This window comes from Mixophyes fleayi, chromosome 6 (assembly GCF_038048845.1).
Source record: "Mixophyes fleayi isolate aMixFle1 chromosome 6, aMixFle1.hap1, whole genome shotgun sequence".
Taxonomy (NCBI): domain Eukaryota; kingdom Metazoa; phylum Chordata; class Amphibia; order Anura; family Limnodynastidae; genus Mixophyes; species Mixophyes fleayi.
The window spans coordinates 81,735,795-81,763,329 of NC_134407.1; the positions used below are offsets into that span (position 1 = coordinate 81,735,795).

The 27,535-nt window shown below is 41.3% G+C and overlaps 1 protein-coding gene across 1 annotated transcript; it reads left to right on the forward strand.

Annotated features, from left to right (window-relative positions):
* Nucleotides 1–27,388, forward strand: FBXW10B (F-box and WD repeat domain containing 10B). The gene is made up of 13 exons (XM_075215238.1): nucleotides 1–679; nucleotides 3,896–4,072; nucleotides 4,234–4,361; nucleotides 4,806–4,925; nucleotides 8,416–8,525; nucleotides 9,717–9,920; nucleotides 10,370–10,491; nucleotides 12,813–12,961; nucleotides 17,237–17,379; nucleotides 19,627–19,785; nucleotides 19,940–20,229; nucleotides 25,665–25,865; nucleotides 26,134–27,388. The coding sequence occupies exons 1-13, from the start codon at nucleotides 178–180 to the stop codon at nucleotides 27,009–27,011; spliced, it is 3,183 nt and encodes a 1,060-aa protein (XP_075071339.1). The 5' UTR covers nucleotides 1–177; the 3' UTR covers nucleotides 27,012–27,388.
* Nucleotides 27,389–27,535: the final 147 nt, after the last annotated feature.

The following is a 27,535-nucleotide window of genomic DNA, read 5'->3' on the forward strand; positions in this document are numbered from 1 at the left end:
CAAACAGCAGCAGCCCGAGGAATGGATCTATGACAAAGAGGGCCAGCTAAGGACTCTGATTTACTGGCAAAACGGGCATGGATCAATGCATTGTAATAAAATAGTCAATGCTGTAAATACACAGGGACTTTTACAAATATCAAGTATCTTTTGCTGAATTTGTTGTAGTAGGATTCCATGGAGGTATCAGAGTTCAAGCTGCAATATGCCCCAGATCTTCGCTGTGAGGACCAATCATCTCGAGTGCCTCTTTGCCAAGTGTGTAAGACGTGCATCATGGCAACCAAACTTACTACCACCAAAGAATGGTTTTTACGATCTGGTGAAATCTCCCAAAGGAAATTCCTATTTGGGGTCATTAGGCGGTTAAAGAGCCTGGACTTACTGGTTTATATAGAGAAATGTCTGCAGCCGACTCTGGGCAAGGACTTCACGTACAGCAGGTCAAGGATTAACCCGAGCCTGGCACAGGACCTGAGCATTTCCAGCTCAGACAGGGCACTGAGCAGGCACCAGTTGTGGCAGTTTATGGCTGAGACATGGGAATGGTTTAAAAGTGGCTCTTACTGGACCAAATCAAATTATACTCTTCTATTGCTACAGATGTGCAGCCCGCACCAGCTACACGATGCTGCCAACTTAATTCATGTGCTCATTGTACAGAAGAGGCAGCAGGGAGGTAAAGAAAACAACAAAGATTTTACACTGAACAAATGTTTGATATGTAGTAGAGGGAGGCGGTGTTAAGTTGTACTATCTGACTTTACCTTGAATGTCAAAACAGCTTTTTATTTTTATTCAGAAAAATATAGATTGGTTGCTGCACGTTGCCATATTTTAGTAAATGCCTGCCTCATATCACTAGTCTCTGGCTTGGATTGATGCGTAAATTAGCAACAATATTTGAGAGCATAGACTTTTCCTCATTTACCTGTTTCTGTATCATATGTCTCAAGAAATAGACAATCCATGTAAAATATTTCTAGGGTCATAGAATTGTTTTTGCTCTTGGCGTGTACAACACATTACCATCCATGTGTACAGTCACATCATCATAGTCACTGCTAGTCAGCAAAGGTTGTTATTGTAAACCTGATGTAAGTCAATGTAATGTAGGCATAAGGTAATATTTTCAAATGCATGGATATCTCTAAAATGCACTTTTAAAATTCTTATTTTCATTTGATACATTTAAGAGTTATAGTCAGGTGCAAAATTTATAGCTGAGCAAACCACATTGCACTGCAAGGGGTGAAAATATTTTTCTGCATACAGGGCATTTTAAAAATTGGGTTAGACCATGACCCCTTTCATAGCTCTAAAACAAGTTGTGAATATTACATCCCTGCATTCCCTGAAGCACAAACATATGTTAATTCTTTACTTCTAACACTAAATCAGCCCGTAAGTTCTACCCAAGGGCTGGCTGAGCTGGGGGCCATCTGCACCCTGAGCCTGTCCCATATTGGGCTACCTTGGGCTGGGTCACTGGGCTACCTGCATTTTTTTTCCTTTAAAATATTCCTAACAGGCTGCTGAGCCGAGTCTCGCTCCCCGGCCTAAAATTTGCCAGCCAGCCCCTGGCTCTATCTAAAAGTGCACAAAAAGCCATAATTTTAAATTAATACACAGGGTGGTCCATAAGTGTGGAAACACCCTTTAAAAACAGAAATGAGTAAGGAAATATTGATCCAGTGTCTACACATATGATCTGGGTGTGGTGGAAAACGTTTTAGGGTATGTGGCCAGTATGGTGGCCATCTTGAAGGTGGCCATCTTGGATGCAACTCAACAGATTCAGAATTACATAAGAAACACAATGGTGTTCTTTCTATTAGCATAACTTTATTCATCCCTGAGTTTTAACTGAGCTTTCTTTTGCAGGTAGTGACATTAATGACAATGGCACTAACACAAACATAAAGTGTTGGGATTGTCTTGATATCTGGAGAATGAAGCACACATGCTATAGCAAATTATTTCAACCATCACCCAAACAGGACACCCATTAGTCACAAGGTAGTTGCCAAACTCCTTGCCACATTTAAACAAACCAGATCACTTACATATAAACCAAAAAGTGGACAAGCAAAAACTGTTCAGTTGAAGTTGATGTGTTACCCGGTGTGCAAACTCCACCGGACGGTCTGGGTCGTCCCTAGTCAGGTGTTGCAACATCTGAATATTGTAGTGGTGCCACTTATGTGTAGACAAAGTTATCAAAATGGCCGTACGACTAACCCCACACTCATGAGACAGACAACGAGTGCTACGTTGTGGCCTCTTTCAAAATGATGCCAGCACAGCAGTTGTTGTTGCTTCATCTGTAGCAGTTTTTGCCCCGTCCACATTTTGGTTTATCTGTAACTGATCTGCTTTGTTTACATTTGTCATGGAGTTTGTACTTTACAAGGGAAGACTTCACTTTATCCTCATCTGCTTCCCTTGGACTGTGCAAATGTCTTCTCCTCCACACATGCTTCTATCTTGCTCAGCAAACTTATGGGTTTTGGCGGTATTGCAGACACACTTGCGAAAAACAAGGTGCACCGTGCAGCAGCCATTTTGTGCTTTGTATCTCCAGTGACTGTCGGCATCACAGGCTTACTCTGCAGTGTGGATTTGTTGATTCATACACAGGGGCAGAGCTAATGATGTCACAACAGTCTCAGTATATCTATATTTTTAAATCAAATATTAGCAGTTATTAAATTAAGAGGGGACAAGCATTTAAATATGGCCATTGCATAAAAGCTGCCAACTGACTTCTAAGGATATAATTACACATACTAGTCAGCCTTCAGAGAAAACAAATTCCCTGAAGGAGACCTACAGGTATAAGTGTTTGCCAGTGCTCATGGAAATTGTCTCATAAATCCTTAATTAGTTCCCTAGTGACCTGACTGACTCTCAAGGAAGACTAGTCTAGCATGCCCTGCCAAATATCCCCCTGAGAGACCGAGTTTTGTTTGGACCTTATATTTTACTGATCCTTTTTCCATCACAAATATATAAAACCTATCACTCAACATTCATTCTCTAATTTTGTCTAATAATATCCAGTACCTGTGAAAAGTATTTGTTTGGGATAGATCGATATCCCCCATATGTGGATAGGCAGCTAGAACATTAGGGCAAGTGTAACCATTTTTTCAAGAGTATTATGCAACTCTCAAGTGAAATCTCCATGTATCTGATAAATAGCGTTTGATGCATGGATTTTAGAAGTCGCTGAAGGATCTACCACTCTGAAGTCAAAAGGCTACAAACCAAGGGCTTCTAAACAGGTCGCAGACCTTAAAATGACTATTACAGTACACATGTCTGTAATAAATAATAGAGTAATTGCATCATCAAAAAGAATTGTAAAAATGTACTTGTCATCTACACCGAATATAGACAGTTTTTGACGTGCTAATCCAATATCTCAAAATGTCAATTAACTCATGCCTCAGTGATGTCACCAGTTCCAAGTTAATTGATAGGCTGGATATTTGTTCAAGTCACAAAATAGCTGCCTTTATTGCATGTAAGTGACAGGTCTATCTAATGGATACAGTTTACATAGGTCAATATACATGTATTCATTTGCTATTTGTTTCTAGGCGTAAATCTAATGAGATTCTTCAAATAGAGCGTTGCATATTATTAGTCCTCTGATCACTGCAAAAGTGATCCTCTATGTTGAGACAGATTACACATAAAATGTGAACAGAACTAAATGCAATGGAGCAGCATGTAGCTCACATGGAGAATATTTACTTGGGTGAATAGTAAAATGGTTAGTAATATTTTGATTTAACTTGTAACATGTTCATAGTCTGTTGTTACAATGCATTCATTATGCATCACATTATCCTCAGTAGCTGAAGCATTTCCATATGTGCTCCTTCAGAAAATCAACAAACATTTGGGGTTAATGAACAAGGTCAACTGGAGGAACCCTACAACTCCACACACAATGACCCAGCTCTGATGGTGGTCCCCACTTCTTTCCAGTCAACATCAGGTGTCAGGAGGTACAAAGACTTCATCCGCTGCCTCCCTGTGCATCTCTCTAAAAAAATACTTGGTATGTTTCCTTCCAAAATGTCCACATCCTACTTTCCAATATTTCACCTTTAGGTGAATTGCAATAGCCTGGGATGAATGAGATCACTGCAGATTGGTAATATATACCCCTTGTCACTCCCAGTTGCTATATTATCTTTGTTATTTATGTATTATCTGCAGGATTCTTAAAGAAGAAGTATCTTTTCTCTTGTTTGTTTGTGTCTCATCACTGGTGTTATTTGACCAAGGACCTTATCTTGGATCTCGATGCTGAGACACTGGTGCAGAATGAAGCCATGATCTTGCAGGTACTTACCCATTAAAACTTAATTCATCTGATTGGACAGCTGCTGTGACTTATCTAAGCAACTCAGAGGACAACCATTGAATGCCTGCTCCCTAATTTCAAAAGTATCCCAGTTGTTAGCCTGGGAGACGTGTCAGTTGCAGCATTGGCAGGGGAATGTATCTTCCAAATTGCAGGTGTCCCAAGCACCCCCATGTTTTTATTAGATAGGAAAATGTGAGTCTAATTGGGACAAAAATGTAAGTTAAGTTCTCCTTAATGTAGCCAGTAAACTACATGTGAATAGAACCTCATTTACATCTCTGCAGAGTGTGGCAACGTCTATATACCATGATCAACTTGGGGCAAGTATAATGTTATTGACAGTATAATTGAAAAGGGCCCCCCACTGAGAAACTGTATATGTGTATCATATCATTCTTAGTGTGCTTTTATTTCTTGAAAGGGTACTTCATATAAAGGAGTGAACATTTCGTATGCCAAACTGAAAACCGTACCAGTGCCAAAAGTCGGTGAAGATGGTAATGCTCTACCAAGGCTCAGCAAGTACTACCCACAAATAAAGGTTAGTGAGGAATTCCTGTTTTGAGGCAGGATAATGACCAGAAAGGTGTCCTGACCATGTACATAAAATAACAAAGGAATACTTTCTCCATCCACCAACTTGTCATATAGGAAGGTAGGCCGTGGTGGTCTAGTGTCTCCCATCTGAAGGAAAACTACGATGAAATTAAAAAGTGTACTGTTCGAAAATGTAAACGTCACATTAAAGTCCACCCTCCTACCACTTTACAACCACCCTTTTCAATAAACTTTTCAGTTTTTCTCCAACAATACTACTCAGTTTATCCTAATTAATGGATTAAATAATTATGATAGAGAGGGAACTTCAGGACTTTTAGTTACGTTGGGCAAAGTGCACCTAGAAATGCGCTTCTCTGACAAAGTGCCAAGGGAAGGTGCAAAAGATGCGTCTTCTCAGGAATACCCTTGCTCCAGTTTTCCTTGGCAGGGTCCTACATTCTGGCTCTCCACAAACGTGGCATCTTACTCCACAAACCAATGCACTCTGGTGGAATTCCAGGCAGATCAGCACAAATAACGTGTGACTTGCAGAAAGAGATTTTTGTGCTGTGCTTCATCATTTTACACTTCATATGTCAGGTCAATGTGTGTTATCTATGTGTCAATGTAAGGTCTTTATAGTGTGTGCTTCTGTATATAGACGCACATGTATATCTATATAGACGTGCTTCTGTATATAGACGCACATGTATATGTGATAGTCTGTGTAATTATCTGCCTTTAATGTGAACATATGTGTGCATGTTGTGCTCACTTTGTATAACCTGTATAATGTATATTACTGTATGTGTATATCATTTTTCTAAGCTGTATTACACACATACTGTATGTGTGAGCCGTATAATCCAAGTAATGCAGGCTTAGGCCTCATATAATGTCCAAGCTATTATGGAACTACACACTCCTGCCACCAGCCGGAGAGCCACAGACTGTCAGTCTCTACTTTAATGTACATATAATTTGATATTTAAGGTGGCCTCAAAGGCCTGATTCCAATCTCAGGGGTTTCTGTGAGCAATTGAATTATTTTGATCCTGCCCCTAGATTACTTGAAAAAGAGCACTCAATGTGACCGATGTGTTTAAAATGCGGATGTGTACTGTATGTTGCAGTGGTTGCACAGGTGGTAGGCCACTGGTCTGTCACTATGACCTCACTGGGCTCCCCATATAATATATATATATATATATATATAGAGTGTCAAAGTGTGCTGCTTCTGTGTTTTAGACCTTTTTGTCAGATGTTGCTATGTTATACTGAAGTAAAATTACAAGCATTTCATAACTGTTTGCCTTTTATTGACAATTACATTAAGTTTATGCAATGAGTCAATATTTGCAGTGTTGACCCTTCTTTTTGAAGACCTCTGCAATTCGCCCTGGCATGCTGTCAATCAACTTCTGGGCACATACTAACTGATGGCCACCCATTCTTGCCTAATAAATGCTTGGAGTTTGGCAGAATCTGCGAGTTTTTGTTTGTCCACCCGCCTCTTGAGGATTGACCACAAGTTCTCAATGGGATTAAGGTCCGGGGAGTTTATTGGCCATGGATCCAAAATTTCGATATTTTGAACCCTGAGCCACTTAGTTATCAGTTTTGCCTTATGGCAAGGTGCTCCATCATGCACTGTTCATCACCAAACTGTTCTTGGATGGTTGGGAGAAGTTGCTTTTGGAGGATGTTTTGGTACCATTCTTTATTTATGGCTGTGTTCTTAGGCAAAATTGTAAGTGAGTCAACTCCCGGCAGTGCAGAGCTTGCTCAGGAATGGCAGCAGGCAGGTGTGAGTGCATCTGCACGCACAGTGAGGCGCAGACTTTTGGAGGATGGCCCGGTGTCAAGAAAGCCAGCAAAGAAGCCACTTCTCTCCATGAAAAAAATCAGGGACAGACTAATATTCTGCAAAGGGTTCAGGAATTGGACTGAGAACTAAGGTAAAGTCATTTTTGCTGATGAATCCCCTTTCAGATTATTTGGGGCATCTGGAAAAACACTTGTCCAGAGAAGGAAACGTGAGCGCTACCATCAGTTCTGCACCATGCCAACAGTAAAGCATCATGAGACCAGTCATGTGTGGGGTTTCTTCTCAGCCAAGGGAGTGCGCTCACTTACAATATTGCCTAAAGCTGGGTACACACTACAGAAATTTTGACCAACTTTTTATGGCAAGCGATTTTACATGCGATCGATGGTCCGATCGCTCGGTCCATGGACTGCATACACACTAGCCTTGTTTAGGACGATAAAGGGAAGAGCGAACGTCCCTTTAGCGACTTTTTACAGCCATGTTGTCGTGAGCAATGACTGTAATTTCGTACTCACTGTTGTGGATTGGTCGGAAGTTTATACACACTGCACAGCGGAAACGAGATTGGAACGAAAATATTAAACGGTACGACCAACCAAATGAGGCGATAATCGTCCATTTGGGCAGACTTTCGACCATCGTGTCACAGCACTGCACACACTGACCCGACTTTTGAACGAGCGGTCGTATGTCGGCTGTTTGAGCCGATTATTGGACGAAAACAGTGTAGTGTGTACCCAGCTTAAGAACACAGCCATGAATAAAGAATGGTACCAAAATATCCTCCAAAAGTAACTTCTCCCAACCATCCAAGAACAGTTTGGTGACTACAATGCCTTTTCTAGCATGATGGAGCACCTTGCCATAAGGCAAAAGTGATAACTAAGTTGCTCAGGGATCAAAACATCGAAATTTTGGGTCCATGGCCAGGAAGCTCCCTAGGCGGGTGGGCTAACAAAAATCCACAAATTCTGACAAACTCCAAGCATTGATTAGACAAGAATGGGCGGCCATCAGTCAGTGTGTGGCCCAAAAGTTGATTGACCGCATACATATATATGCATTTGTCTTCTCACAATATCTTTGAAGCGTTATTCATGTGATATTAATATATTAAGTGTCAATATATGTACTGTGGTGTGGCCTGTTTTTTGTTTATATGGTTTATATTATTCTTTTTTTATTTCTATTATTGTATAAAGCAGGCTGTGCCCTGATGTTTGTATTGACTTATAAAACTCACACACTTGATATAAACTAGGGAGGTCATGGAAAGGGGACATGATTCCCTAAATAATGCCTATAAAATAATTATTTATTCCATTCCTTTACCAAAAGCTAAAAATCCCTATCAGTTACGAAAACCACCCAAAACAAAATAAAATTAACTTGTGTATATTAAGAAATAAAAAAGCAATTCATCAAAATGTGAAAATTGGCCTGGTCTTGAAGGGAAGTGGGTGCTGGAATCCTTTTATGAAGTTGTTAAATTGTTGCGACAAGTTCTTTCACCCCACATGTCTTACTTAGACAATCTTGGATTTTTCATGCTAAAGTTGATATTTTTTACTTGGCAACATACCTATCAAAGATTGTGAATTTATAGTAATGAATAAAATGTAATTGGTATGTAAGTTCACACTTGTTTTATTTACACTAGTCGGGGGAGAGTCTGGAAGCGACGTACGCTGATATTGAAACTGAAGGAGTGTTCCTGGAGGAAAGAAATCTCTTCTGTGGATCATATAATGTTCTCATTCTTACAGGACAGTATGTCACATTATAGCACTGTCAAGTATTCGGAGTTTGTATATTAACTATTTCTAAGAAGCAGAAATAAACTTATCTAATTATGTATTTTTTCTTCCATGAAAAGTTATGTTATTTAATATTTTCTGTTTCCTACCTCTTATTTGTACAGAATGCTACAGGCATCACAAAACGTGGCATGAATGCAGAATATTTGTGCCTTATGATGGTATAGGGATACAGTTTGACAGCATTTGTAGTACATCTCCAGTGGCGCACACAGGAGGGGTTTCTGGTTCTCCAGAAACCCCTCCCCTCCGCGAACCAATGGTACTGTACAGCAGCCGCGGCGCTGTCAAAGAAGCGTCTGCGGCAGTGCTGTATTGTAGTATAATACAGCACTGCCGCGGATGCTGCTTGACAGCGCCGCGGCTGCTGTAGAATTCAGACTCGCCGAAATGGAGCTGCTGCGCATGCAATATTTTTTTTTTTAGGGGGGGGGGGGGGGGGCGGAAACCCCCCCTTCTAAATCCTGCGTTCGCCCCTGATCTCATTTAGCCTATTTGTACACAGTATACTAATGTAATGAAGTATCATATACACAAGAGAGAATAGTGTGAGAGAGTACATAAGCAGGGTCTTATGGGCAATAGTTCAGCCTAGTAAAATGTTTTCAACTTGTGGTCATATACTAAGCAATTGCATTAGAGGAGGAAGGTGGGTTTGCACAGGAAGAGGGTAGGAGTTGGGTGGAGTGACACTGTTGCTTACAAAGTACAGAGTAGGGGCACCTAGTCTTGCAGAGTGATGCACAGAGATATCATTTTGTGGAACAAATTATTTAACTGAGATTAAGAGGTGGCCAGGGCACATTGTTAGCATTACTTGCTGTACAGGTGGTTCCACTCTGAATTGTGCACCAGCTCACAGATGACGATCTTTGGGTCTTTTAATGACAAATGTTTTTCACCTTCATATTGCACTGCGGCAGAGAAGCATATTTCTAGGTGCCCTCTTAGGAACATAATAAAAAATTGTAGCCCAAAATTACAACATGTAATAAAACCAAGTTACTCTGCAGTTTAGCAAGAGCGCTTTATAAACTACCTCCGCTGTGTGTAGGGGACATGCACATGTTTATTGCAATAAATATCTACATGTATAATCTGCCAATTTATTCTGAGAAAAGATTACCCTTTTTATCATCTGTAGAGAAGATCCTCACAGAGTGATCCACTTTGATGGGGGCCGATTGGTTGCTGTTGGTTCTACAGACCGAAAAGTGAAGCTATATGATATGGCAGAGATGGCACAAATCCCACCCCTTATTCAAGGACACGCCGGGAGCATTCGGGTTGTGCATCTGTGTGAGGAGAGAGGCTTTGTGTTCAGCGGAGGCTTTGATCTAAGTATCAGGTACAACTAATAAATGATCCATCTCTATAAACTTACCAGGCACCTTGTGGTGCTCCAGCTGCATACTTGAATCTATCTTCAGGGGGATGCTGATGCACCTATACATATCCTTATCTAATGCACAAACTGGAGACGTGTTTATTTTCAAGTGAACTAAACATACACATGTTGTCACTTTTTTTTATCTCCTTTTAGGAGGTATCTGTTCATGCATTTGAAAGTGGTAACTAGATAATATATGGAGTGACTTTTATTCTCAGCCCATACTGATTGTCAGCTCTTACGTGGACAATACTGAGTTGTCCATACTGAGGGCAGCTACTATAGAATACATTGCTGCTAATAGGGCAGTTTATTTAACAGTAGCGAGCACTGCTTTGACATATGCTTTGGAACTCCTGGGTGATTTCAGTAGTGCGTGCATTGTCTCATATATTCCTGTCTTGCAGGCAGTGGGACCTGCGCTCTGGGATCTGCCTCAGAATCTTTCATGGACACATGAAGACCATAACATGCCTGGATGTGCAGGAGGATTTGCTGATTTCTGGAGCAAGAGATGGACATGTAAAAGGTCAGAAAGAAGCCGTAGTCTATAAACAACAATAAAAATTATAATAGTTTTATACTGTCACAATGTGTGAAGTTTTACAAACTAAAATACGATAAAAGCAAAGATACCCCATTTCTAATAGGGTTATGTTATTTTTGGGTTTTCTAAACATGTTCAACAAAACATAAAGGTAAAGTTCACAAAGAGCATCAGTTCTATACATGTATGTATGTAATATAAGTGGGCGTATTTAGCGATTGTGGATGTTTTTATGTCACAAGTATGGCTTAGGTCATAGAGTGCCACCGCTGCAGTGCTGCAAAGTTTGACTCTTTTTGATTGGGGGAGCTGGGTGTATCGTGGCGCCCACATACATAACATACAAACATACAATTTAATGACAGGAAAGAACCACACGGTTCATCTAGTCTGCTCATCATTTTCATTCCTCTGCCCTATTTGATCCCTAACTTTTCCTAAGATTTAGGATACTCTATTCTAAGCATGATTAACTTTTCCTTCAGTATTAGCTTCGACTACCAGTTAGGGGGCTATATATATATATATATATATATATATATATATATATATATACCTATTCACTTCCCATTCAGTAAAATGATTATTCCTCAAGTTTCCCGTAAACCCACTACCCTCCAGTACTAGTGCATGTCCTTATACTTCCCATCCTCTGTACAATGTTTCCCTCCTGTACCTTGTTAAAGGGATTTATACCCTCCCATCACTGCTCCAAGCTATACTCAAGTCCATAGGTCTTTCCTGATAAGATTTTTGATGAAGACCATGCTCCATTTTAGTTGCCCATCTTTGCACAATATCTTTTTTTGTCCTGAACACAATATCCTACACGGAATCACTGAAAGGACCTATATAGTGGCAGTGTTGCCTCTCTTATTCTGCTACTAATTCCTCTCCATAAGTAATTGATTAGAGCTCCTCATTGCTTTGTTACATTGTCTGCCTACCTTTAAGTCTCCTGAAATAGGGACTCTAGATCCCTTTCCTCCTAAGTGATTCATACTGTAGTACCATTACCCTCAGTTACACTCAATCCAGGCAGAAACATGTGACACATGTAATAAAGATTGTACAAATGACAATAAGACCCCAACAAAAAGTTTATTAAAAAGGAAATAGAGAAGATCAAATTAATTAAAGGGTGGTGGAAAAGTGATGACTAGTAGGACATTGAAGTGACGGTTTTATATTGTTAGTCTTGTCCTGGCCCACAAACCTGCAAATGCTCATGTCATCGACACACAGGCTCTTCCAAAAATGGGATGGGGGAAGTGTAATGAATACTGGAAACGAATAGCACAGTTAGTAAATAGGACCCCAATGGCTGGTGGCTGCACAAGGTTTAAAGGTTTAGGAAACTGAACCAACTCAGGAATATCTCCAGGATGGAGCCAACTGGAGTATGTATAGTATTAGTTGATATAGCTCATACTGAAAGTAGTATTGGAAAGTCGACACCAACAAACATGATCACTTCCCATAATAATATGTACGGTAACATGCAAGATTTAGTGCCAAGGGGTACTAGGAAATGTCTATAGTTGTAGTCAGGATCAACGCAAATGGTCTGGTACACCACATAATATGATCAGGGCCAGGAATCTTGGTTAGTACACAAGTCCAAGCTGGAAGAGTTACTGGAGACAGAAGCTGTTTTCAGCATACCTAGGCTTCAGGATATGGACTCCGCTGCGCACTGGGAACACAGATACTCATGGTCAAATTCAAGCTGAGGTTCTGGTACACTAAGAGACATCAGACAGCAAACAGTAATCTCACAACCTGGGGTTGAGTGCGCCAGGATCTTAGAGCAGCTGAAGCGCGCCCAGCACCGATGATGACACCATACACAAGGACTCACTGTGCGAACACCGACAGTATCCGTCTGGAAGTGTAATGCCGTCAAACGCTGGCATCTGAGAACCACGCACGGCAGCCTGCAAGGCTAACATCCATGAAGGTGACACGTACCTACTGGCAAGACATTTATAATAACTAGCTGTAAATGCAAACCTAACATGGTTGCTTCTGACTGGATTTTGTGCTAAGATTGCTGCAGTTCCTGGATATGGGCACGACAATCAAATTTGCTCAAAAAGTATGTGCTGGGTATCCACTTTTTTTACGGTTCTTAAATGACCCTTTCAGTCTTGTTTGTAATTATTCCTCATTTAATATTTTAGGACATACACTATTATTAGAATTCTAATGTCCCACTAAAAATCGAAATTGGATGAAACCTAAGTAAATAAAACCACATTATTGAGATTTGTCACACACGTTATTGTTTCTCTTCTTAACAGTGTGGAATATAACTACTGGGAAATGTCTGCGGACATTTAAACACAAAGACGCTGTGCTGGCTGTTATGATAAAGGCGAAGTTCGTGGTGAGCGGCTGTGAGAAAGGTCTTATCAAAGTCTGGAACCTAGACTCTGCAGAATTAATTAAGGTAATGGAAGGACAGGAGTGTAACAAGTAGTTGTGCTTTACACATTCATTCTACTAGGCACATTTGTTTTAGGAGTATGACAGATTATGCATTTTCCCTATCACCTTTCAGTGATTCAGATAAGTAGCTAAACAATTTCATTTGAAAGGTTTTGGGAAATAAAAACACACACACACCCTCCACTGATATATACTAGAGATGAGCGGGCTCGGATATCTGAAATACGAGCCCACCCGAACGGTGCCGATCCGAGCCGGATCCGAGACAGATCCGGGTATTCCCGCCAATTGCAAAACTGAAACCGAGGCTCTGAGTCATAATCCCGCTGTCGGATCTCGCGATACTCGGATCCTATAAATTCCCCGCTAGCCGCCGCCATCTTCACTCGGGCATTGATCAGGGTAGAGGGAGGTTGTGTTAGGTGGTCCTCTGTCCTGCTATATCTCGTGCTGTGCTGTGCTGTGCTGTGCTGTGCTGGGGAAATAACAATGCCCTTAGAAGGACACAGCACAGCACAGCAGGAATTTTTTTTAAAAAAGTTATAAAAAAAATAAAAAAAATAAAAAATAAAAAAAATAAAATAAAAAAAAATATCCAAAAACAATCATGCAGTATAATTCCATTGGTACTGCAATATTACAAAGTTCACTGATTCTGCAGAATAGACTGGGAATTAGTGGAAATGATTGTTATTGAATGTTATTGAGGTTAATAATAGCGTAGGAGTGAAAATAAACCCAAAAACTTGATTTTAACACTTTTTATGTTTTTTTCAAAATAAATCCGAATCCAAAACCTTAAATCCGAACCAAAACATTTCGTCAGGTGTTTTGCGAAACAAATCCGAACCCAAAACCTCAAGCAAATCCAAAACACGAGACATCAAAAGTGGCCGGTGCACATCCTTAATATATACAGAGCTATGTCACATTACACCAATGATGGGGACATTGCAGATACATGGGAATTAATGGTGTTTAGAGTTGTTTATATGGTTGCATTTGTTGCATGCTGTAGCTAGTTTAATGGAGTTCTGTACTGTGCATTTATATTGGAAACAGTGAAGTGAGATAATAATGCATATACTAATGTGAATTGTATGTGACATAAATGGAGTTTTGATTGTAAGTGGTGTTTGTACTTATGGTAATTACATATGAAGGAATCTGTTGCATACAATTCCCAGCACCAGGGGTAAAAGTTTGACCTCAAATGGGTTAATTTGAGTGATAAGGGAGACTCTAGGGGCCTGATTCATCAAGGCATATATCTGCGATGTTGAGCATATCGTACTCAAAATCATGCCCAGAAATGGAACATACGCCAGTAAACGCAGCCTGGCTGCTCTGTCTGTACAGACTACGATTTTGGGGAGTCAACGGGACGGGAAAGGGTTGTTTGGCCATAGTCAATTGACTGTGAGGGTGTGCCGAACTCAAGTACACACAACCCCATCCGAATCCAGCTCTGGGCATCACAAAATTACTTGTTTTTCTGCCATATCTCTTGCTCCAGCTACATGGCTGGTCTAAGTCCTGATCAGTAGTGATGACAGTCTTGTAGGCATGCTATAATGTGTTTGCAATCACGAGCAACTGTAAAAATGTATTTCATGTTCAGTAGACATTAATAACATTCTAAGTATCTCATTGGGAAAAAAAACACTTATTTTTTTTTACAGTTTTATTGTTAATGCCTATGGGCCTGATTTATTAAGGAAACTTAAGCAAAAATTTTTGTAAGTTTTCTTACTCAAGTTTCTTGGACAAAACCATGTTACAATGCAAGGGGTGCAAATGAGTTTATCGTTTTGCACATAAGGAAAAAAATACTTTCTGTACCTAGGCGCAATGAGTGTTGTGAATGTAAAAGGTATCGAGAGAAATAGTTATAAATAATAAAATAAATATTTATTCACAATGGTAATAATAGAACGTTCTGGCCAGAACAGTAATAAGTCCACCTGCGGACTCCTTGCAGTGACCTTTGCATCTCATGCTCTATATCTTACTGCTACATTCTAGCATAGCCTTGTCTTACGCATCTCTGCGAATAGCTTGTCCCTTTTCTCAACTCTCTAATATATAACATACTTGCCAACTCTCCCAAAATGTCCGGGAGACTCCCGCATTTCGGGTGGGTCTCCCGGACTCCCGGGAGAGTGTGGCAATCTCCCGCATCTGCCCGAATTAGGGCCAAAATGCTGCGATTCCCAGAGAATCGCGTTATTATGGCCCTGCCCCCGCTGTAAAATGACACATTTGCGTCATTACATCACAGGGCGTGGCCAAAATGACGCAATTTCGGAGCCCCGACCCCCGCACGCCAACCTGCCCCAGAGAGGCTCCCGGACACCAACTGAAAAAAGTTGGTAAGTATGATATATAATATCTTGTTGTTGTTGTTTTGTTCTATCCCCAATATTAAGGCACTGCAGACCTTTGTGGCGCCTTATAAATATATGATAACAATACCAAAAGTGCCCTTGTCATTGCTGCTGTAAACAGTGGGTTGGTATGGGGGATGAGATGTTGGGAACCCAAGAGATTGCCTGGCTTGAAGTGCCTCTTTGGAATACAAATAACAATGGGTTGGAGTTGGGAGAAAGTAAACATTCAAACACTATATAGATGGGAGTTAAACTGGGTTGTGCTGGAAAGGTGTGTGACCTGGCACACTGTCACATACCACATAGGGCTGCAGTGACGTCTATCTATGGTGCACTATCATTATTCGTTTCTGTATGAGATTGTGGTCTCACACAGTAGGGGGTAGTGATTAGTTGCCCAGGAGATGCCTTGGTTCTGCTCGGCCAATTTAAAATGTTACCATTTTACCAAAGTCAATGTCCACCTTCAACAGAATTTGACCTAAACATTTACTATCTAATACAAATCACGTTTCAAATATAATATTAACAAATACAATATCTATGACAGGCAGTTTTAGTTGTCCCTGATAACCATCTACCCCAGGGTTGTCCAACCCGCGGCCCGCGGGCCGCATGCGGCCCAGCACGCCGGTAAATGTGGCCCAGAAGGAGTTTTGGTTGTGGCAAGGGGGCAGCGCTGTTAATGGAAAAAAAAAATCCTGCAAACAAAAAGAAAAGAAAATACTTACCTTGCGGTCACACGGTCATGTCAGCTAGTACTCTGGATCCCTCCCTTGTCTCCTCCTCCGTGCGGTGCTCGCAGTGAATGTCGGGCATGATGTCATCACGCCCAACATCCATTGCGGAGCGCAGCACAGAGGAGTCACCCGCGCGAGAAGAACAAACAGCAGCACAGAATTGGAGAAAAGAAGAGAAGAGGACAGGAGAACAAGACGAATAAAAGGTAAGTTAAGGGGGATTTTTTTTATTATTTCAAGGGACGCTGACCAGTGAATAAAAGTCACCTGGTCCTGGAGCATCATGGACCTTATCTCCCTGCTACATACTTCTACTTGTAATACTAATGGGGCATTATATATTATTCTCTTTGGCCCATTATAAGTTGTTATCCCTTAACTAACATAGTGGTGTAATTAGCAAAACAGGTCACAGTTTGGGGTCACAGTGATGTATATGTCAGGTACCGCAGGCCTGGTCAGGGCACCCTGATATACAATGCCTGGCTTAAATGCACATTATTGATATTGCATCGAAACAATACAAAAAGTGATTATAGTATAATAACTAGAGGATTTTTTGAACAGGGCGATTGAAAGGTAAGTATAGGGGGATTTGAAAAAAAAGTGATTTTTATATTATATATATATATATATATATATATATATATAAAATCACTTTTTTTCTCATATATATATGTTAACCATGTTTTCTATGGTTTTTTGGATGATCAGCTATCGTTATTGTATCTTATGTGCGGCCCAAACCAACTTGTCGTCTACCAATGTGGCCCAGGGAAGCTAAAAGGTTGGACACCCCTGATCTACCCCATTTAGTTCCCTGCACTGAATGTAATGGTGATTGACTGGGCCAGTAAGGATAGTTGGGTGACAGTGCCACCAAGAAGATGGGTGACAGGGACAGCTGAGCTGTAGGACTGTGCAAGCTGAAGGGAACAGAATCTGGCTCTGGATCTTTTAGTTGGTACATGTTTTCCATGACATTATAAGAAGTCAAAAGCATGTACATGTGAAATAGTAGTCACCTGACAGTCCTGTTTAAATAGTTCTTACTAATTTTGTGTTGACTTAAATTATTTAAAAATAGTTTCTGCAAATGTTTTATATTTGGAAATACATTCATGTTTTGCCATTTCTTTTAATTAGACATTAACAGGTCACCAGGGAGCAATAAAATGCCTTTCCTTCGACCAGTGGCACCTGGTGTCAGGTAGTGCGGATGGATATGCCATAGCTTGGAGCATGATGGGAACTTTTACCAAGAATTTAATGAGCTTCAGACATCCCAAGTAAGGCATTAAGAAGATTGCTTAAAGATAAAATATAAAGCCCCCCTATTATCTAGATGTCAAGTGTACAGTATAGCCTAGCAACTATACATGTCCACCCTCCTCGCTCGGGTATCCGACTGCCTCTCCGCCATCTCCTCCTGGATGTCCAAGCGCTTTCTCAAAATCAACATCTCTAAAACTGAACTCATTGTCTTTCCTCCGCCCAGACTCCCATCCCACCATGACCTCTCTATTGTCGTCAACAACACCATCTCCTCTGTCACCCAACTTTGCTGCCTGGGTGTCACCCTCGACTCCTCTCTCTCTTTTGCCCCCCACATTCATTCCCTTGCCCAAGCCTGTCGCTTCCAACTATGCAACATCGCCCGCATTCGTCATTTTCTCTCTCAGGATGCCACCAAAACTGTCATCCACGCACTCATCATCTCCCGCCTCGATTATTGTAACCTCCTCCTCACTGGCCTCCCCCACTCCCGTCTCTCCCCCTCCGCTCTATACTCAATGCGGCCGCAAGACTCATCTTACTCTCACGCCGCTCCTCCTCTGCCTCCCCTCTCTGCCTCACCTTACACTGGCTCCCCTTCCCCTACAGAATCCTTTTCAAACTCCTCACCACCACTTACAAGGCTCTCTCCAACGCTACTGCTCCTTATATCTCTAACCTTCTCTCCATTCACACTCCTGCCCGCTTCCTGCGCTCTGCCAACGACCGCCGCCTCTCCTCCACTCTTATCACCTCTTCCCACTCCAGAATCCAAGACTTTTCCCGTGCAGCCCCACTTCACTGGAACGACCTCCCTCATTCCATCCGTCCCTCTCCTACTCTGTGCTCCTTCAAAAGTACACTCAAAACTCACCTCTTCCTCAAAGCCTACCAACCATCTACTTAACCCCCATCTCCTCCCTTTAGCTCGTCCTCCCTTTTCTCCTCTTGCCTCAACTGGCTCCTCTTGTGCCTGGTCTGTTTACCCTCCCTTAGGATGTAAGCTCGTAGGAGCAGGGCCCCCTCCCCTCCTGTCTCCATACCTGTTCTTCCGCTCCGTCTTTACTGCATATGACTGTCCGGAGTTTCTGAAGTATTGGTACTTTTTGTTCATTGTTCTGTATGGTTTCACCCTGTATAGTCTACTGTTAGTACTGTGTGCGGCGCTGCGGATACCTTGTGGCGCCTAACAAATAAATGATAATAATAATAATAATAATAATAATAATAATAATAATAATGTACAGGAGGAAAGTGATAAAGTAAGGTCATGCTTATTTTTACGATACACAGTTGTCCCTCCCAATGAGCTATTCTGTATTACACAAGAAAAATAAAAAAAGTACAATGATGGCAATATAAGACAAATCCTTTGGAAAATATTATTCAAGATGACAGATTGTTAAAATAAACTGATTGCAAATATGAAATATTGTTATCCGTTTTAATTAGTTTTTTTTATTTACTCTACTAAGTACCCAATACAATTGTCACAAAATATTCATGTATGTGAAATATCTTACACAAGAAATTTTGCGCAAGGATGTACCAAAATTATTTTGGAATAAGGGTAATTTTACGTGGCCATAAAATAGCAAAATAATAACAGCTTTACTACTTTTTTAAATAGATATTTTTATTTTTGTGTTGTGAAAAATATATAACAATAATTGTTTATACAACATAGGCCCAATAATAATAATAAAGTACATTTAGATGGGCAGGGAAGTAGGGGAGCAGGAGACAAGAGGCTGTCCGGGAAATAATGAAGAGAAAGCTATCTCCGTTCACTCTCTGAGATGCCTCTAGACTGTCTATAGAAGTAACAGTCTGTAGATTCTAATATATTCATGGTATTAATTAGATATCAATCACTTAGGTTTCCAAAATGACAAAAAAGCATAGATATTTGATCGTTTTGTAATTGGAGCTTGAAAGTTATATTTACAAATGTGAATATTATGTCCCAAATCCTTCTAATTTTTCTAAAATAAATCTTACGTTGAATAGCTGGGCTGTTATATTTTAAACATTTCCCTGTTTCTTCCTTTGCGATTTACTTTCTTTGGGCCTGGGAGACATATGCTCTGTTCATTGTTTTAATAAGTTAAGACTACAAAGTGTAATTTTTTATATTTAATACATTAGTTTTCATTACTGCCATGTTCAAGAATGTTCTCTCTAGGGTGAATACATGTACATGGTTTATAGGTGGAACCAAAGAGTGAATGCTTTGAATTTAGAAACCTGCTTTTTTGCAGGCAGGTGATGTGTTTGGAACTGCTCTTCCTAAGGGTTATTACTGGTTGTGCCGATGGAAAAATCCGTGTTTTTAATCTCCTCAATGGAGACTGCCTACGAGTGATGAGAGCCAACAGCAGATCAGACCCAGTAGCTGCACTGTGCATTCGAGACAACAGGTACAACATAACAGACTGCATAGATGTGATTTTAAAAATAAGTGTCTGTCAGTAACCTTGTTTCTTTCAGCAAGAACAATTAAATAAACCATACATTTTATAATATTTCAGTGTAATGTCCCTCTAAAGCAATCTTTTTTTCATGTATTCCCAGGATGGTGGTTAATGCTCTGACAAGCATCATGATCTTCCAGTTTGAGGAGGTTTTGTGGGATTACTCACAGAAGTCAGAACGAGTAGATGTGCTGAAAGAGAAGGAGAGGTTTAAGTCGGCACCCATTCAGATCCGGCCGTATAGTTATGTGCGTGCTCAGAGAATGAAATGCGTTGGGTCCAGCAATAAGAAGATCTACCAGCTGGAAGAGGAGGAAGGTTTGGAGGCTGAAGGCCGGCTTTCCCATCATGCTCGCAGTCTGTCTGCAAAAAACATGAAGAGAGCGCATGGTATTGCACCGTTTTTCCTTTTCTGGGTCAACATGAAAAGCTATAATATATATATATGTGTAAAATTATAACCCAATGCATTTCAAGTTCTGCAAACGATCTAGATTAGATTAGGATTTTTTCAAGAACAAAAGATACAGGTTGGCTCATTTTAGGTTGGAATATTTGTAATCTACTTCTTCAGGTGAGTACTCAGATGTATGCAAGGATCGGTACACAAGCGGGTAGTCAATATGTCACAAGCTACAGGAGTGATAGCAGGAGCTGAGCAGGCAAAATACTCATGCAAGATTTATATCAGGAAGTGCCCTTTTGTAGGCCCAAACAGGTAATAGGATCCAAGGTGGATTCCTCAGAGACAAGACTGGAGATTTTTGATAAGTGCAACTTTAAGGGCAGGTTCAAGAACAATAGTGACCTCTGGTGGCCAGAAGTGAAAATATCTGAGACTATTCTTAACAGTATTCCATCCTTTCAACATCATCATGTGTATGGTGTTTTGCTGGATTTCTCTGGATATCTCTGATGGAATTTACGCAGCAATCAAGGAACATGGACTGCCAGGCACTATCCCTGCTTTCACCCCTTGCAGCGGGCACGGGTGTTTTCTCTGGCCAGCAATAGCTCATTGCCTAGCAATAGGACGCAATTTCTGATTCCCCCGGCCACTATATCATGCATGCACGTCCTGTTGCTAGGCACCGGGATGCTTCCTTGGATCTTGTATCAGCAGTCAGTTTGATGTCACTCTGCAGTAACTTCATAGGGCTGCATATTTATGGCAAACTCTGGTACTGATCCAGTGGCAGAGTATTAGATCACTTCCCTAGTTTTCTGGTGTGGTCCCCCTAGTTCCTTGGTGCTCTCTGTTCGGTTGGATTTCCCTGTTTCTTGACTTGGCCTGATCCGGCACTACCTCTTGCCTTTTCATATTGGTACCATTGAATATCCTGGTTCTGACTCTGTCTGTTCCTGACTTACCTTTGCCTCATGTACCAATTCGGTTTGGATCTTCCTGTGTGACCTCATCTTCCCTGACTACCCTTTGATTACTCCTCTGTACTTCCACTTTCCTTCTGATGCTGACCTGACTTGTCCACGACTCCACTGTGACTCCAGCTGCCTTGCTAGTGACTGGTTTTAAGGGCTGGGACCTGCAAAACCCATGCAGCTAAGACCAAACCTCCTGGTAGGGCTGCCTGTTGAAAACAGGGGAGTGTTAGACGCTTCGCTGTTCTGTTGTTTCAACTGCTAGCTGGTGAACATCCTTTTCTTCTTGAGGGTTTTGGGCGCATCTGCTCTGACTATTTCACCTTTGATGGTATTAGACATTCCCTTACAGTTAATAGCACAGTGACTTAGTGGTTATCACTTCTGCCTCACAGCACTGGGGTCGTGAGTTGAATTCCCAACCATGGCCTTATCTGTGAGGAGTTTGTATGTTCTCCCCGTGTTTGCGTGAGTTTTCTCCGGGTGCTCCGGTTTCCTCCCACACTCCAAAAACATACTGGTAGCTTAATTGGCTGCTATCAAATTGACCCTAGTCCGTATTTGTGTGTGTGTATGTTAAGGAATTTAGACTGTAAGTTCCAATGGGGCAGGGACTGATGTGAGTGAGTTCTCTGTACAGTGCTGTGGGATTAGTGGCGCTATATAAATGGCTGATGACAGGGCTGGTGCAAGGTTGCTTGGCACCTTAGGCAAAGCTTAAGCTTGTCGCCCGCCCCCCCCCCCCCCCCCCCTCAAATAATAATAAAAAAAAAAAAAATATTTCACAGCCCCTAACACACTTGACATTTCTAAAATGAAAAATAATAACTCTTACCTCCTCTTGGCTGGCTAGGATGCAGTCCAGATGTCTGATGCAGCACTGATGTCTGGTGCAGGATGCTGTCCAGGCTTCACTGCTGCACAGGAGCAAACACAGGATATCTAGAGGGAAGGTTCTAAATGTTAGATTTCAGAACAAAACAAACACAAAAAAGAAAACTTTACATCACTCACCTGTTACACACTGACATGTACCCCGCTGCCCACCAACTTCTCTCACACATGCCCATCTGCCCACTAGCTGTTCTCACATATGTCACATATGCCCTTGCATAGCTGCAATTTGTCACGGCACTATTTTAGTACATAGACTCCATAGTCTCTAACTTAAGGACATTTATAAGTGTAATCCCCGGGCTCCCCATTTTCTCCAGCCTCTTCCCCCTCCCCAATTTTTTGTACCATCCATTCTCCCACCACACACACATTTTATGTAGCATCCATTCTCCCCCCACACACACATTTTCTGTAGCATCCATTCTCCCCCACACACATTTTCTGTAGCATGCATTCTCCCCCCCATTTTCTGTGCAAATCCATTCTCCCCCACACACATTTTCTGTAGCATCCATTCTCCCCCCATTATCTGTAGCATCTATTCTCTCCCCCATACATTTTCTGTAGCATCCATTATCCCCCCACACACACTTTCTGTAGCATGCATTCTCCCCCACACACACATTTTCTGTAGCATCCATTCTCCCCCCATTATCTGTAGCATCTATTCTCTCCCCCATACATTTTCTGTAGCATCCATTATCCCCCCCACACACACTTTCTGTAGCATGCATTCTCCCCCACACACACATTTTCTGTAGCATCCATTCTCCCCCCATTATCTGTAGCATCTATTCTCTCCCCCATACATTTTCTGTAGCATCCATTATCCCCCCCACACACACTTTCTGTAGCATGCATTCTCCCCCACACACACATTTTCTGTAGCATCCATTCTCCCCCCATTATCTGTTGCATCTATTCTCTCCCCCATACATTTTCTGTAGCATCCATTATCCCCCCACACACACTTTCTGTAGCATGCATTCTCCCCCACACACACATTTTCTGTAGCATCCATTCTCCCCCCATTATCTGTAGCATCTATTCTCTCCCCCATACATTTTCTGTAGCATCCATTATCCCCCCCACACACACTTTCTGTAGCATGCATTCTCCCCCACACACACATTTTCTGTAGCATCCATTCTCCCCCCATTATCTGTTGCATCTATTCTCTCCCCCATACATTTTCTGTAGCATCCATTATCCCCCCCACACACAATTTCTGTAGCATGCATTCTCCCCCACCACATACATTTTATGTAGCATCCACCCCCCCCCCTCGGTTCTCTGCAGCATACTTCTCTCACCCTCCCCTCCGTTTCTCTGTTGCATACTTTCACTACCCCTCCCCGCTCTCTGTACTCACCTTTACTTATCTTTCATTCTCTTCTCTGCCTCTTGTTTCTTGCTTCTTTCCTCTGTATTTACTCCTGCCAGACTCCTGTCGGCTCCTCTACACTGGCAGCGTCGTGACGTCACGACGCTGCCAGGCGCCGGGCACATTTGAAAATGCGGTGCTGCACAATAGCAGCACCGCTTAGGTCTGCAGCAGGAGCACTATATTGCGGGCGGACGATCCGCCCTGGGCGATCGCGCCGCCCGCTTAAACTTAACCTACTATTAATTGTTTTATTTATAGTCTCCTCGGCCGCAGTGCCGCCCCCAAGAGGCCGGCGCCCTAGGCAGCTGCCTAAGGCTGCCTAATGGTGGCGCCGGCCCTGGCTGATGATGATAAACAGACAGTTGTACCTCAGCATCCTTTGTAGAATCTTACACTAATTAATGGTCCAACAAAACTTTTGAGGTTTCCCACTGAATCTGACTGGCTGCAGAGGGTGGAGAAGCAGCAGATGATGTAACTGCAGCCAATTGTGGTGATCAATTCTCCAATTCTGAAATACAGTTTTCATGTTGGGATATGCAAGTTAAAAATTATTAAAAACCATTACGTGTATCCCAGGCCTTTTGTGAAATAACTAACTGCTTAAACTGTAAATTGAGAGCTGCAACGCTTTCTTGCAGGAATTTCAATTCTACCCGAATTTTAATTTTGCCTGACATTTAGTTAACACAGTGGCTAAACTTGCCACAAGAGAGTAATAGGTATATCTTTTGCGGACTTAATTGCAGGACTTGAGTATCCTATTACAATACTAATGTGTTAGCTGAAGTGCAATGGTCGACAGCAGATATACAACAGTAATCTGGATTGATGCAGAAGCGGGAATTCAGATATATGCAAGGGTTGGTACTAATGTTGATAGTCAGATATATGCCAGGGTTGGTACTCATGTTGGTAGTCAGATATATGCCAGGGTCGGTACTCATGTTGATAGTCAGATATATGCCAGGATCGGTACTCATGTTGGTAGTCAGATATATGCCAGGGTCGGTACTCATGTTGGTAGTCAGATATATGCCAGGGTCGGTACTCATGTTGGTAGTCAGATATATGCCAGGGTCGGTACTCATGTTGGTAGTCAGATATATGCCAGGGTCGGTACTCATGTTGGTAGTCAGATATATGCCAGGGTCGGTACTCATGTTGGTAGTCAGATATATGCCAGGGTCGGTACTCATGTTGGTAGTCAGATATATGCCAGAGTCGGTACTCATGTTGGTAGTCAGATATATGCCAGGGTCGGTACTCATGTTGGTAGTCAGATATATGCCAGGGTCGGTACTCATGTTGATAGTTAGATATATGCCAGGATCGGTACACAAGTTGGTGCTCAGATAATCATCAATATGTCACAAAATACAGAAGCAGGTAGCAGGAACTGAGCAAGCAGAATACTCAAGCAAGGTTTCAATCATGAAGTGTCTTTTTATAGGCCCAAGTGGGATACAAGATGCAAGATCTTTAAAGACTAGTTGAATAACAATAGTGACATTATAGTGAAATTATAAAAGACTATTCCTAACATAAACTATCCTGCAATTTGGCCTCAGAATAAATGTAATACAATTTTACAGGGGCCCAAAACAACTACAAATACTGATTACCAACTGTTTGGGGACTTTAGATATAATTTCGGGCTGGTGTTAATTGTGGTTGGACAATGATAGTCATACGACTGGATCTTTTTGATTTGGCCACGTGTCAGTGGTCAAATTGGACATAGATCTGTCCGCTCAGATCTGCCTGTGTTTGGGCACCTTTAATTATATGTGTATTTGCATTTATGTATATGAAAGAAAGCAACCATATTGCAATTCTAATGTAAAATGGATTATCATGCATAGACTAACCACGATATTTAAATATTCATAAAATGGTTAAAAAGCAATAACTTGAACAAAATATCTCAGGCACAGGGGTAACACTGTTTAAAAAGTTTAAATAGTAATACAGTTATTGGACATATGAAATATACAAATTTTCACTGTAATGACCACGGAAGGTGAGTAAAACAAGTTCCTCTAAGACACTTATAGCGCATACCCTTCCTAAATCTAAATTGCAAACCTGCATTTGAGATACCTATATATTACTATACATTATGCATTCTGGAGTAACAATCTGTATGATCCATCTGCAGATCTACACCTGGAGTCCTTAAAACCAGCAACCTGGCCTGAGTTAAGTAATTACCGCAGAAGTTATGCATACGTTGATTTGCAGCCAGAGTTCTACAAGAAGCCTCCTTCGGCCTGCAGACCTCGAACAGCAGGACTAGGTATCCGAGAGGCTTTAAGTCGAGTGAGTTCAGCTCCCACAATGAAGGCAAAGAATGAGTCTGGTATGTAAAATTTAAGTTTTTGCTTTAATCCATGAGTGGGGTCAGGGTGTGTCTGGTAATACATACCACAGTTCCCTCTAAAGTAGTTTCTAGGCTTTTAGCAGGAAGTGGTAAAGATACTGGGGATGAAGAGGTCATAAATCCACGATTGCCTCAAACCAGAAACCAAAATTAACAAATCAAAATTGTTTTAAAAGTAATCAAAATTATATTTGCTATGCGTCATAATCCTCACAATGCTGATTACATGTTTATATTTTATATGCAGATGGAGAATCAGGTTACGGATCTCCAGGACGTAAATCTGCACTTTCCATAAGTGAGAATGCTACCCTTCAACGCATAAAACGTCATGGGCCTCACGTGCCTATGAACCCTAACCAAATTCTCCTAAAAGTTAGTACCATACAGAATTTACAGAAGACAGATCTAATTGGGTCAAATTTGGAGTACAACTTAGGGATCCGGGATGACTGGGGAGCTCCACTGTGCAGCAAAGAAGAGAAGAAGACAACTGTTCCACATTCTCAATTAACAGACAGTAACAATGTCGATCCTTTCTCTCTTCTACAAAATCTAAAGAATTCTGCTGTTCCTGTAGAGATGAAAACGATCATGACAGCATTCGAAATTAGAAAACTGGGTCTAAAAATGACAGAGTCCTTGCAAGGCCCGGAGATTCAGTCTACCATACCTTCCCCGTCTATCATCCGTCCACAGACAAGTTGCTGTTATAGGAAGACTGAAAGGAGCAATGCTGTGCACAGAGGCTCAGCTTCTGCAGTTGCCGTTGGTGTGAAACCGATAGGATTATATACAAGCTGCGAGTCTGTGCAGCCACTGAAGATGATAATTGGGAAAAAGAATGAAAATAATGTCCCAAAACGAAAAATAACTGAGCAAGTTGCGGGTGCAGACCCATATAGAGAGAGGAGCCGATTCCAGCCACTCACCGTAAAACAACTAAAGGAATTTCAGGCTGAAAATATGTTACAGCAGAAAGAAGCAAATGCTCATGTGCAAGCTACTAGGAACAAAGAAAGCAAAAAAGCATGGCTGAGGAAAATTAAAGGGAAAAACATAGATCATTTTACCAAAGCAGGAAAGATAGCTGCACCTGAATTTGGGCCAAATGTCTTTCTTTGATCATTCCTGCAGCCTGGCACTTCTGCAGTTTTCATATACACAGTGGTCAAAGTGGGCATTTAGTGGTGGTATAAAAAATGTAATGGGAATGTAAGTGAATGGAATGTGATAGCATTACAATGAAGGCAGTAGGAGAAGTGACAGTATGGCACACCTACGTATACACCTCCACTTCAACCACTACATATACAACATATACTGTATGCAAAGAAATATCCACATCTTGACTTAAGTAAATTGTTTGGACTTGCACCAGAACGTATCTTACCAGACAATAAACATATAATTCCAAATATCTTAAATTATCAGAAGATCCTGCAGAAATTGCAATTCCATATACTTTTGGATGTAAGACATGCATCATTATGATATTTATTTATAATAGAATAAAAGCAGAGTTATATGTTCTCACTGGTGTGTGTGTGTGTGTGTGTGTGTGTGTGTGTGTGTGTGTGTGTAGATCTGTGCTTTTAAGAGTAAGTACATCTATTAATTGTGTAATATATTTCCCAACCTACTGCCAA